At 37.5% G+C, this 14,508-nt stretch overlaps 1 protein-coding gene across 1 annotated transcript in view; it reads right to left on the bottom strand.

Annotated features, from left to right (window-relative positions):
• The window catches only part of CEP104 (centrosomal protein 104), a 581,941-nt gene that overhangs the window by 549,778 nt on the left and 17,655 nt on the right, over window positions 1-14,508 (bottom strand). The window contains 2 exon segments of the mRNA XM_053690408.1: window positions 6,980-7,118; window positions 10,782-10,955. Coding sequence (XP_053546383.1) covers window positions 6,980-7,118; window positions 10,782-10,955 — 313 coding nt within the window.

Below are 14,508 nucleotides of genomic sequence, written 5' to 3'. Positions count from 1 at the left end.
CGTAGCAAGGAACCTTGAAGTTCTGACGAGACGCCATCAGATCCATGTCTGGAATGCCCCATAATTGAGTTATTTGGGCAAAGATTTCCGGATGGAGTTCCCACTCCCCCGGATGGAATGTCTGACGACTCAGAAAATCCGCTTCCCAATTTTCCACTCCTGGGATGTGGATCGCAGACAAGTGGCAGGAGTGATCCTCCGCCCATTGAATTATCTTGGTCACTTCTTTCATCGCCAGGGAAGTCCTTGTTCCCCCCTGATGATTGATATATGCAACGGTCGTCATGTTGTCTGACTGAAACCTTATGAATTTGGCCTTTGCTAGTTGAGGCCAAGCTCTGAGAGCATTGAATATCGCTCTCAGTTCCAGAATGTTTATCGGGAGAAGAGACTCTTCCCGAGACCATAGACCCTGAGCTTTCAGGGATTCCCAGACCGCGCCCCGGCCCACTAGGCTGGCGTCGGTCGTGACAATGACCCACTCTGGTCTGCGGAAGCTCATTCCCTGTGACAGATTGTCCAGGGTCAGCCACCAACGGAGTGAATCTCTGGTCTTTTGATCTACTTGAATCGTCGGAGACAAGTCTGTATAATCCCCATTCCACTGTCTGAGCATGCACAGTTGTAATGGTCTTAGATGAATTTGTGCAAAAGGAACTATGTCCATTGTTGCAACCATCAATCCTATTACTTCCATGCACTGCGCTATGGAAGGACGAGGAACAGAATGAAGTACTTGACAAGAGCTTAGAAGTTTTGATTTTCTGACCTCTGTCAGAAAAATCCTCATTTCTAAGGAATCTATTATTGTTCCCAAGAAGGGAACTCTTGTTGACGGGGACAGAGAACTTTTTTCTTTGTTCACCTTCCATCCGTGAGATCTTAGAAAGGCTAGGACGATGTCCGTATGAGCCTTTGCTTTTGACAGGGACAACGCTTGAATCAGGATGTCGTCCAAGTAAGGTACTACTGCAATGCCCCTTGGTCTTAGAACCGCTAGAAGGGACCCTAGTACCTTTGTGAAAATCCTTGGAGCAGTGGCTAATCCAAATGGAAGTGCCACAAACTGGTAATGCTTGTCCAGAAAAGCGAACCTTAGGAACTGATGATGTTCCTTATGGATAGGAATATGTAGGTACGCATCCTTTAAATCCACGGTAGTCATAAATTGATTTTCCTGGATAGTAGGTAGGATCGTTCGAATAGTTTCCATTTTGAACGATGGTACCCTGAGAAATTTGTTTAGGATCTTTAGATCCAAAATTGGTCTGAATGTTCCCTCTTTTTTGGGAACTATGAACAGATTGGAATAAAATCCCATTCCTTGTTCTCTTATTGGAACTGGATGTATCACTCCCATCTTTAACAGGTCTTCTACACAATGTAAGAATGCCTGTCTCTTTATTTGGTTTGAAGATAATTGAGACCTGTGGAACCTTCCCCTTGGGGGTAGTTCCTTGAATTCCAGGAGATAACCTTGAGAAACTATTTCTAGCGCCCAAGGATCCTGAACATCACTTGCCCAAGCCTGAGCAAAGAGAGAAAGTCTGCCCCCCACTAGATCCGGTCCCGGATCGGGGGCTATCCCTTCATGCTGTTTTGGTAGCAGTGGTAGGCTTCTTGGCCTGCTTACCCTTGTTCCAGCCTTGCATTGGTTTCCAGGCTGGTTTGGGTTGTGAAGTATTACCCTCTTGCTTAGAGGATACAGAATTAGAGACTGGTCCGTTTCTGCGAAAGGGACGAAAATTAGGCTTATTATTAGCCTTAAAAGACCTATCCTGTGGGAGGGCGTGGCCCTTTCCCCCAGTGATGTCTGAAATAATCTCTTTCAAATCAGGTCCAAATAATGTTTTACCTTTGAAAGGAATGTTAAGCAATTTTGTCTTGGAAGACACATCCGCTGACCAAGACTTTAGCCAAAGCACTCTGCGCGCCACGACAGCAAACCCTGCATTTTTCGCCGCTAATCTAGCTAATTGCAAAGCGGCATCTAAAACAAAAGAGTTAGCCAATTTAAGTGCTTGAACTCTGTCCATAACCTCCTCATACGAAGATTCTTTACTGAGCGATTTTTCTAGTTCCTCGAACCAGAAACACGCTGCCGTAGTGACAGGAACAATGCATGAAATTGGTTGTAGAAGGTAACCTTGCTGTACAAAAATCTTTTTAAGCAAACCCTCTAATTTCTTATCCATAGGATCTTTGAAAGCACAACTATCTTCGATAGGAATAGTAGTGCGTTTGTTTAGAGTAGAAACCGCCCCCCTCGACCTTGGGGACTGCCATAAGTCCTTTCTGGGGTCGACTATAGGAAATAATTTCTTAAATATAGGGGGGGGGAACAAAAGGTATGCCGGGCCTTTACCACTCTTTATTTACTATGTCCGCCACCCGCTTGGGTATAGGAAAAGCGTTGGGGGGCACCGGAACCTCTAGGAACTTGTCCATCTTACATAATTTCTCTGGAATGACCAAATTGTCACAATCATTCAGAGTAGATAACACCTCCTTAAGCAGTGCGCGGAGATGTTCTAATTTAAATTTAAATGTCACAACATCAGGTTCAGCTTGATGAGAAATTTTTCCTGAATCTGAAATTTCTCCATCAGACAAAACCTCCCTCATGGCCCCTTGAGATTGGTGTGAGGGTATGTCAGAACAGTTATCATCAGCGTCCTCTTGCTCTTCAGTGTTTAAAACAGAGCAATCGCGCTTTCTCTGATAAGTAGGCATTTTGGATAAAAGATTTGCTATGGAGTTATCCATTACAGCCGTTAATTGTTGCATGGAAATAAGTATTGGCGCACTAGATGTACTAGGGGCCTCCTGTGTGGGCATAACTGGTGTAGACACAGTAGGGGATGATGTAGTATCATGTTTACTCCCCTCATTTGAGGAATCATCTTGGGCAATATCATTATCTGTTGCATTACTGTCCTTACTTTGTTTGGACACTATGGCACAATTATCACATAAATTTAAATGGGGAGACACATTGGCTTTCATACATATAGAACATAGCTTATCTGATGGTACAGACATGTTAAACAGGCTTAAATTTGTCAACAAAGCACAAAAAACGTTTTAAAATAAAACCGTTACTGTCACTTTAAATTTCAAACTGAAAACACTTTATTACTGAATATGTGAAAAAGTATGAAGGAATTGTTCAAAATTCACCAAAATTTCACCACAGTGTCTTAAAGCATTAAAGTATTGCACACCAAATTTCAGAGCTTTAACCCTTAAATTAACGGAACCGGAGCCGTTTTTACATTTAACCCCTATACAGTCCCAGAATGAGGCTCTGTCTATAACTAGAAAGGCCCCCATCTGAAAAAGGCGTCCAACACAGTGCCTGCCGTTTTTCTAAACGTTCCCCAAGATTATAATACCAATAATTAGTTAGAATCTGCATAATATGCCTAGTAAAGCAATTGTTTTAGCCCAGAAAAATGTCTACCAGTTTTTAAGCCCTTTTTGAAGCCCTTTATTCTTTTATGTTTAACTAAGAAAATGGCTTACCGGTCCCCATGAGGGGAAATGACAGCCTTCCAGCATTACATGGTCTTGTTAGAAATATGTCTAGTCATACCTTAAGCAGAAAAGACTGCTAACTGTTTCCCCCAACTGAAGTTACTTCATCTCAACAGTCCTGTGTGGAAACAGCAATCGATTTTAGTTACTGTCTGCTAAAATCATCTTCCTCTTACAAACAGAAATTTTCATCCTTTTCTGTTTCAGAGTAAATAGTACATACCAGCACTATTTTAAAATAACAAACACTTGATAGAAGAATAAAACTACATTTAAACACCAAAAAACTCTTAACCATCTCCGTGGAGATGTTGCCTGTGCAACGGCAAAGAGAATGACTGGGGTGGGCAGAGCCTAGGAGGGATCATGTGACCAGCTTTGCTGGGACTCTTTGCCATTTCCTGTTGGGGAAGAGAATATCCCACAAGTAAGGATGACGCAGTGGACCGGACACACCAATGTTGGAGAAACTTTCCTTCTTTTACTATGTGTTTAAAGGGACACTGAACCCAAATGTTTTCTTTCGTGATTCAGATAGAGCATGCAGCATGCAATTTTTTTTTTGATTTTTCAAAAGAGCTTTATTGCAAAAACTGCTCAAAATATAATATATAAACTGGGCTCTGGTTACAATGTGAGCCATTCCATGTTCTAACATCAAAGATATATGCTATACACATTTCGGTATTTAGATTGCGGGAGTTTTCGAGTCCTTATTAAGTTTATCGCTCTGAGTAGATTCTGAAGAGTTTTTTTTCCCACTCCCATTAGTATGTCTCTTGGCCACTTTTGGGTCAAAGTCCGAATGTCCAAACTGCAAAAGTGGGCATGTTGGGTAAATGGGTGCCTTCATGAGCACATAAACATTATAGATAGTTCTACTATTTAAATGCATTAAAGTTTAAGCCCTTTATGGGCTATTTTCTCTTCTTCAACCTTTTTTTACATAACTATTATGCTTCTTCTGTATTATATATTCTACGGGGATCTAACCCCAACAGATAATAGATAAGAGTATATATTAACATGAATGGGGTAGGAGGTGGGATGGGGAGGTGGGAAGAGGGTAAGTCTAATATCTGACGGTTATACTTATTCAGTTGTTTTCTTGAGGCCTGCGTATCTCTTTTTAATATGTGTGCATAATGCACCCCTAGTGTTTAGAATTTTAGTGCAGGATTTGTTGTGAATCTATTAAGTCTGGGGAGCTGTTACTCAGTCTGTCTCGTGTCTTAATCACTATCTCTATGTGCATTCCATCTTAATGTCATGTACTCATGTGTTTCTGTTTTACCTATTGTAAGAAAATGGTACCTTTACATGATGAGCTGATGTTCTACCTGCTGTTTCCATTCTATAAAGTTAGGTACCTCTTGCCGCATGCAATTTTAAGCAACTTTCTAATGTACTCCTATTATCAATTTTTTTCGTTCTCTTGCTATCTTTATTTGAAAAAGAAGGCATCTAAGCTTTTTTTTTGGTTCAGATTATGGACACCACTTTTTTATTGGTGGATGCATTTATCCACCAATCAGCAAGGACAACCCAGGTTGTTCACCAAAAATGGGCTGGCATCTAAACTTACATTCTTGCATTTCAAATAAAGATACCAAGAGAATAAAGAAAATGTGATAATAGGAGTAAATTAGAAAGTTGCTTAAAATGTCATGCTCTATCTGAATCACAAAAGAAAACATTTGGGTTCAGTGTCCCTTTAAGGCAGTGATTTCCAACCTTTTTTTGCCGTGGCACACTTTTTTACATTAAAAAATCCTGTGGCACACCACCATCCCAAAATTTTACAAAATCACACATTGTAGCCTAATACAGGATATACATACAGTATATATATATATATATATATATATATATATATATATATATATATATATATATATATATATATATATATATATATATATATACACACACACACACACACACACACACTGTACTGTGCTGTCATGCCATGCCTCCTACAAACTATACATGACATATTGACATTCATTCACAAATACCCCCGCACTGTTGCCAGTCTGCCGCGGCACACCTGAGGATCTCTCACGGCACACTAGTGTGCCACGGCACACTGGTTGATAAACACTGCTTTAAGGCAGTGATTTTTAACCTTTTTTTTGCCGTGGCACACTTTTTTACATTAAAAAATCCTGTGGCACACCACCATCCCAAAATTTAAAAAAAATCACACATTGTAGCCTAATACAGCATATATATATATATAGACACATATACACAAACACACACATACTGTATGTATTGTGCTGTTATGCCATGCCTCCTACAAACTACCCCTGCACTGGGAGTAAAAAACAAGCAAAGTTTAAAAAATATGTCACACTGTTGTCAGTCTGCCGTGGCACACCTGAGGATCTCTCAAGGCACACTAGTGTGCCACGGCACACTGGTTGAAAAACACTGCTTTAAGGTACTCAGAGTGATTTAAAGGACCAGTCAACACATTAGATTTGCATAATCAACAAATGCAAGATAACAAGACAATGCAATAGCACTTAGTCTGAACTTCAAATGAGTAGTAGATTTTTTTATAACAAATTTCAAGCTTATGGAAATTTCCACTCCCCTTGTACCATGTGATAGCAATCAGCCAATCACAAATGCATAAACATATAGTCTGTGAATTCTTGCACATGCTCAGTAGGATCTGGTGACTCAAAAATTGTAAATATAAAAGACTGTGCACATTTTTTTTTAATGGAAGTAAATTGGAAAGTTGTTTAAAATGACATGCTGTATCTGAATCATGAAAATTTAATTTAACCTGAGTGTCCCTTTAATACCTCGTTTAAGCTGCAGTCCTGGAACACACCCATTCTGCTCCAGATGACAATATGGTTTAGAGCATAAATATGTATGGTCTGCTTCTCATATGCTCACCACCTGTATCCCTATCTAGAGTGGCACACAAACACATCTATGAATTTTAACTAATTTACAGAGTTTAAAAGGGACACTCAAATTAAACTTTTATGATTCAGACAGCGCAGCAGGTTTAAGACACTTTCCAATTTACTTAAATTATCAAATTCTGCAGTCTTAATATTCACACTTTCCGGGGATTCTACTGAGAATGTGCACAAGCTCACAGGGTATACATATATTGGCTGATGTCTGTCACATGATACAGGGGGGCGGAAAATGTGAGGGAAAAATAATAAAATGTGTCAGAAAAAAAATCTACTTATTTGAAATTCAGAGCAGGTGTTAAATCATTGCCTTTTTATGATGCACTTGTTTGAATGGTCCTTTAAACACAGGGCACTTTATTTTATTTTTTAAATATAATATTTTAATATAACCATAAAGCATTTTTTTTTTTTTTTTTATTAAATGTCCCTTTAAAGGTGCCTTTTTCACAGGAACAAACCATTAACAGCACAATGTACATAGTGTATTTACATACCTGATTATACAGATTGTATCTGTTTACATAGTTTTTGTGAAAAATCAGTTTAAGATACTGTCCAACTGCATCAACATACACAGACTTCAGCTCCCGTGCTTTGTATCCTGTTTTCTCATTATCTGATAATGATACGTAACTAACAGGGAAAAACACAAGTTTAATATTCAAAATTACAAGCATAATTACTACAAACCAAGAAACACAACCCACCAAGAATACAAAAAATATGCAAAGGCAATGAAGTGTTATTTTAACTCACTTTCAGCAGTTACTGGAGATGTATAACTCTATAAACGACACATTATGTATCAGGGAAAATGTAATGCAGCTTGCTCGTATCAGCCTATACTGTTATGGTAATTTGAAAAATAAATGTGAAAGACAGACTAGACACAGACACTGATCTTGTGATCTTGAATAAACATTCCAACTAAATCACTCCATAATAAGGTAAGCTAGTAATAAATTATATGCATTGCAGATTAGTGTTACTTAACGGCATGTAAATGTTATGGCAGAACACATTGTAGCAAAATCATTCTCATCCACATCATTGAGAAAGACTCATATATACTAAATATTCATATTACTTAGCTTTTATGCTTTTCACATATCTAAAATACAGTTAAACTGCAAGTCAGTAAAAAGAAATAACTATAAAATTCATACATGATTGGACAATTTAATGTGTTGAAATGCTATATAGGGATATACTCTGCAGACTTGGCGTGTTGTACAACTGGCTAGAGAATTACAAGCCTTGAAAGAGATATTAAAACACTTTTTTTACGTAAGCAAAGTATATAAAGGGCAATTAAAAGGGACAGTAAACACTTGGAGAATGCAATTTAAAGGGAAATAAACCTCTTTGGTACTAATACAGTAACATAGTTACTACTCACCATGCTAGTGTTTTCCTTCTGTATCTGCAGCTCTCTTTAAAGATTCTTATTTTAACCATTACAGTAGCCAGTTGGCAAAGCTCTGCATCTTTGCACTGGGTGCCGCCATCTTGTAGCACACGTATTGTTGTATCATGTGACAGAAGCAGTGAGCTTTCATAGATCAGTGATGTCACTGACTTTTTGACAGCTGCACCTGCACTTTGGATTATCTCCCACAATAGAAAGCAGAAGCTTTACATATTTCCAGATTTTTTTTTTAACAACGTTTCAAGGTTACATAACAAGTATAAAATACCCTCAGGTATAATATAGAGAAATGCAGCCAATCCATATATGTAAACCTCCTGCAGTGTATTGTGCATGCTAAACTGAAGTGCACAGTAAAACTTGTCAGGGAGAAAATATCACAGATCTATGAATACACATTGCTTGTCACTGTGTGCATGAATAGTTAAACTCCAAGATGGCGCCCCCCAGTGTGAAGATGCAGAGTTTCACTAACCAGCACTTGTAAGAGGTTAAAACAAGAGAGCTGCAAGCTGAAGAGTAAAAACAATATCATGGTCAGTAGTAACCAAAGTAAAGTAGTTGTGCCCAGCAGTTTAATGTCCCTTTAAAATACGTAATTATGCAAACTAAAAAAAACTCTGCAATATAATCTCATAAATTTATTTTCCCTTTTTTGTTTTAAGTCTGAAAACTGTAGATTTTCCAGTCCTAAAAACTGAGCACATGACAGATTAACAGGCCAAAATTTGCCACATATCTGTCCCTAATTCACAGTTTGTAATTTCGGCTTAAGTCAAATAATGCAGTGTTTGTATAACACAATGACAGTGGCAAACCCTGTAATCTCAAGATTTGAGTCCAAATGATCTTCTCCAAATAAAGTGGTAGTTTGACCAATGAAAAAGCAATTGCAGCAAACAATATGTTAATCTGTTGTGAGAACGTTTAGACTCTGCTTATTTGGTAATGGGATGCAAAACCCCAATTTTTTCTTTTCTTTCATGATTCAGATAGAGAATACAATTTTAAACAACTTTCCAATTTATTTCTATTTTGCTATATTCTTTAGGTATCCTTTGCTGAAGAAACAGCAATGCACATGGGTGAGCCAATCCCACGAGGCATCTATGTGCAGCCACCAATCAGCAGCTACCAAGCCTATTTAGATATGCTTTTCAACAAATTATATCAAGAGAATGAAGCATGTTATTTCTGAATCATGGAAGAAAAAATTTGAGTTTCATGTCCCTTTAATCTATTGAGAAAAAATATTTAAAAAGTTGTAATTAGAAAGTTTTACTGTTCCTTTAAGCATTAGACTAAATGTTTCTAAATTACATTTAAATTGTTGATTTATTAACAAAATTTGGATCTTTTTAAGTCGCCTTTTAAAAATATATCCTCTTCTGAGGCTTTTTACAGCCAGGGATAAACAGGCTATTATAAAGCTAAAACACATTGCTCTTGCAGACTCTAGCAGGTACACTTGTGGAGCCAAGGAGTTTTGTGTTTGTCCAAAATTTTGTTACTGAATATTCGGGGAAATTATTTTCCCCAAATATTCGTTTTTAGCACTATTTGGTATTTGTTATGGTATAAAATGAAACAAATTCTGAATTTGAGTTAAACATTTACATTAATTTTCGTTAAAAACAAAATGTAAAATGTTTAAATATACAGGTTCACCTGCAGCTAGAATACGAACTGTAACCCGCTCTGGAGAGTGCGCTAACTCAATCCTTTTCTTGACAGAGCCCCGGCAGTGCTAAAAGCAGGTTTAATGCTCTTGCTTCCTGTTAGCGTGGTTGGGGATCTGGATCAGGTTAGCGCACTCTCCAGAGCGCATTAAGGTAACTTAACTCCTTCAAAACAAATTACAAGAAACAAATGAATACTGATCATTTTCGTCAGTATTTTTTTCTTTCATTTTCTTGGTGCATTCTTTCGAATACTGGCTTAGTAAAAACGAATATGCGATTTTCGTTACGAATGTGCATTCGTATGAAAACAAATGCACATTTCTACTAGCAGGATAAGGCAAGTGAAGTCTTGAGTAAGCCTTTCCTCTTCCCGTGCTAAATGGAAAACTATTAAAGGGATAATTCAGCCAAAATTGGAAACCACATGGGTGCATTTCGGTAATAAACAGAAGCAATTTTGTAATATACATGCATTAGCAAAAATTCTTCTAATAAACGCTATAGCTGTTTTAAAAGTGTATTTAAGTATGCAACGTGCACCAGCATTTTAAACACAGCACTTGCTCGTAGAGACTAAGGTGCTTGTACCATCTGGAAATTACTCAATTTGTTATTTGCGGACATGATACAAGCCCCACTGATGATCTGAGCAGCTGCAGTATTTAAAATGTGGGTGCACTGAGAATATCTAGCTTTGCTTCACATGCACAGAAAAATAGTAACGCTAAAACAGTAACAACTTTTACTAGAAGCATTTTTGCCAATACATGTATATTGCAAATATGTTTCTATTCAAAGATGTAATAAATCTGTGTGCATTTAAATTGTGACTGGAATGTCCCTTTCATTTTCATAGTTAAATTACAGAAAAAGGAGGCAGAATGAATAATGAATGAACATTTATTTTTTATTTTTTTAATAAACCTCATTACATTATTTTATATTACAGTCTTAAAGATTTTCATATCCATTTAATTCCAAGCTAAATAACTTTAGCAATTTTGGCCATGTTTCACTGCGACAAGTTCATACATCACAGCAGTTATACTATCTAGAAAAAAATAGCTACAAGAATACATGTTAAATGGTTTACTAAACCAAATCTGGTCTTGGCGTAAGTGTTCTTTTACACATATAAATAATAAATTATGATTATTTTGAAAATGGAAGACAAAAATACCATACCCCAATCGGCGGAACCTTTCTGACTGATAAGGCGTGAAATATTCAGGCAAGCTTTCTGAGATATAGAATTCAATTTTGGACGATATCATATATTGGTGAGCAAGCAGTTGCAACTTTCGTATACGGCATCTCTCCACCATTTTAATGACTATTTCTTGAGGATACTGACAAAATCTGTGGAGTAGACAACAGTTACAACAGATATTACAATTACATCCTGGATTGAATTTTACATCTAAGTATCAATGAAAACAGCTACTCACGAGATCTGAACAAAAGAAAGAATATTAGAGTGAAAACAATTATCTCCACAAACTGCACATACTATATTTGTATCTATCTATATTATTACTATTATTAATATTGAATGAAAATTCAATCTAATAACTAATTTGGTTATAAAATCCATGCGTCATGTTTTAAACATATCCAGCACTATGGAATTTTGTGGAGCTATACTAATAAATGATAATATCAGTGACGTGCGGTGAGTTCCGAGGCTGGTGAGGCTATTAATAATGCTGCTTCATTCTCTTGTTATCCTTTGTTGAAGGACATGCAGCAATGCACAACTGGATGCTAAATGAACATATTAAATGAGCCATATGCACAACCACCAATCACCAGCTGCTCTGAGTAGTGCATTGCTGCTCCTTAGCCTACCTTGGTATGCTTTTCAAAGGATACTAAAAGAAAAAAGCTAATTGGATAACATAAGTAAAATGTAAAAGTCTTTAATATTGTATGTTCTATCTGAAACATAAAAGAAAAATGTTGTGTAGAAAATGAACATTAATATATTCTTCAATAAAAAGCCTAAACACTTTCCATGCTTGTTGTTTTTGTGAAAAGAGTGTTATAATGACTCTTATGACAGTAGTTAGCCTTGTGATTTATGTCTGTGTGCTTTGATGGGTATTTATGCTAACGTGTGAAATCTGTATTTAAGATAAATAAAGAGAACTGACATGCATTTTCAGACAACTATAACTTTCTGTGATTAAAAGCCTGCAAAGTTTAATCAACAGCTCTTAGAGAATCAGCAGCAGAGCAGCCTATATCAGATTTCAGTTTTTACTTTGTAACCCATAGACTGCCAGTCCAGTAATTCCTAGAAGACATTGAAAGCTTCAGTTACAGTAGCAGTCACTATCTGCCAGTGCCTTGTCCCTGATGTGCTATAGATTGTTGACATAATGTTCAGCCCCTTACTACTAAAAAAAAAATGTAAACAACAGAATTCTAATCAGTGAGCTGAATTTAATATGGGGTGGTGCAATGTTCCAGAAACCCTTCTTAAAAAAAAACACTTTTTGTAGAAAGGCAGCAGTCAGTGACACTTCTGTTTTGCTTAGAACTAGCACAGCATTAGCAATGTGTTTCATTCAAAGGAAGACTAGTTTATGGATGGAATCTACTACTTGAAAATGTATATTCATTTCATAAGGAAGACTAGTGTTTGGATGGAATCTACTACTTGATAAGTTGATATTAATTTCATAAGGTCAGTCACTGACCTTATGAAATTAATATAAATTTATCAAGTAGTAGATTCCATCCAAAAACTAGTCTACCATTGAATGAAACACATTGCTAATGCTATGCTAGTTCTAAGCAAAACTGAAGTGTCACTGTGACTGCTGCCTTTCTACAAAAAGTTTTTTGTTTTTTTTAAGGGTTTCTGGAACATTGCAGTTACATTCTTTGCTGTAGACATTGATGTCTAATATTCACATAATCTTACATATAATAATACCATGAAAACCCAAAGCAAAAATGTATAGAAATGGGAAGCAACTGAAATGGTGTCAATTGCTTAAGCTTAGTTGCAGTTTGTAAGTACGCTTGTACTTACTGTAACTAAGGCAAGCTGGTTAGCTGCAAATTACAGTTGTCTGGTCTTTACTTTATACAATAATAAATCCATATATTGAGGTATTGTGACACATGATGGTATGCCAAGCTTTGCTATTGAGCTTTTATTAGTGACACCTCACGTAAACATGCACCACACCAATAGGAGTCAGCGGTCAAATCATAAATGATACCCCAGCCCCACTGCAATAAAATGATGCCCCCAGCACCCCTGCAATAAAATGATGCTCCCAGCAATAAAATGATGCCCCCAGCACCCCTGCAATAAAATTATGCTCCCAGCCCCCTCTGTAATAAATTATCCCCCATCAATAAATGATTCCCCCCAGCACCCCTGCAATAAAATTATGCTCCCAGCCCCTCTCTGTCATAAATGACCCCCCAGCATTAAAATTATTCTCCCAGCCCCCCTCTTTAATAAATTATGCCCCCAGCAATAAATTATTCCCCCCAGCCCCTCTGCAATCAAATTATGCCCCCAGCACCCCTGCAATAAGATTATGCTCCCAGCCCCCCTCTGTCATAAATGATGCCCCCAGCATTAAAATTATTCTCACAGCCCCCCTCTTTAATAAATGATGCCCCCAACAATAAATTATTCCCCCCAGCCCTCCTGCAATACAATTATGCCCCCAGCACTGCTGCAATAAAATAATGCTCCCACCCCATTTCTGTAATAAATTATGCCCCCAGAAATAAATTCCCCCAGCACCCCTGCAATAAAATGATGCCCTGAGCCCCCTGCAATAAATGATGCCACCAGCCCCACTGCAATAAATGATGCCCACAGCAATAAAATGAAGCCCCCAGGCCAGTCTCCTGCAATAAAATGATGTCCCCAGCCCCCTCCCACAATAAAATGATGTCCCCCAGCAATAAAATGGTGCCCTAAGCCCCCCTGCAATAAAGTGATGCCACCAGCACCCCTGCAAAAAAAGATAACTACACAAAATACAGTTTGCTCTATTTAACACAAGAGGCATATTAGATGGTAAAACAGATATCATACATATACAGATACATAAGATCCTATTGAAGAGTAAATCTCTCATTATAACATTTTCACAGCTTCAATAAATGAACAAAGGTCATGAGAAAGGAGGTTGAGGAGCAAACCTAAAAAACACCCTCTTTTTCCTCATAGATAGCTGAGGTCACTTTAGAACACCAATGAATATAAGTTACTAATTAGAGGATTTTTGGATAGTGCAAGCCTCTTTTGGGCCTACACTCAGCATTCTCCTTCACATATCCTCCAGGGCCATGGGTAGGCCTGAAAAACTTAAACTAAAATTGAAGGAGGTCATAGATGGAACATGACAATATTAGAAAAATAAGTAATCACCACTGTCAGCAAAACAAGAATGCAGGAGTTGCTTCCCAGGTGAGTCCCAAGGTGAGTGTCAATATAAAAAGGAATATAACTGTACACATTATTATGAGTGCCACAGGCTCCAAGAAACTAAAAATAGAGGACGCAAGACCAAAGAATTAGTAAACTAGCCTGATATGGAAGGCAATCAGGAATACATGACTCTGAAATCGCCTGAGGGCATTTAGGTAAATATATCAGCCTAGGTGGTAGTCACTGTAGGAATTGCTACAGCTAGCAGTTATTACTTTAAGCTAAGATTATAAATCTTGGCAGGTCTGGCTAATGCCTGTAATTAAGGAGTGAATAAATCACCTACGATATTCATTTCCAATAAGATACCACCTTGCCACCCATACCAACCAGGTCCACCAACAGGGTCTAACTCTCAGAATATATATATTGCCCACATCTATGACCCTTAAATCACAAATGCAAACTCATATATTAGATATACATTAAGCTAACAGTTATATCTTA

Source organism: Bombina bombina, chromosome 8 (assembly GCF_027579735.1).
Source record: "Bombina bombina isolate aBomBom1 chromosome 8, aBomBom1.pri, whole genome shotgun sequence".
NCBI lineage: Eukaryota > Metazoa > Chordata > Amphibia > Anura > Bombinatoridae > Bombina > Bombina bombina.
Note: the sequence above shows the minus strand (reverse complement) of the source record. Positions and strands in the feature narration are given on the sequence as shown.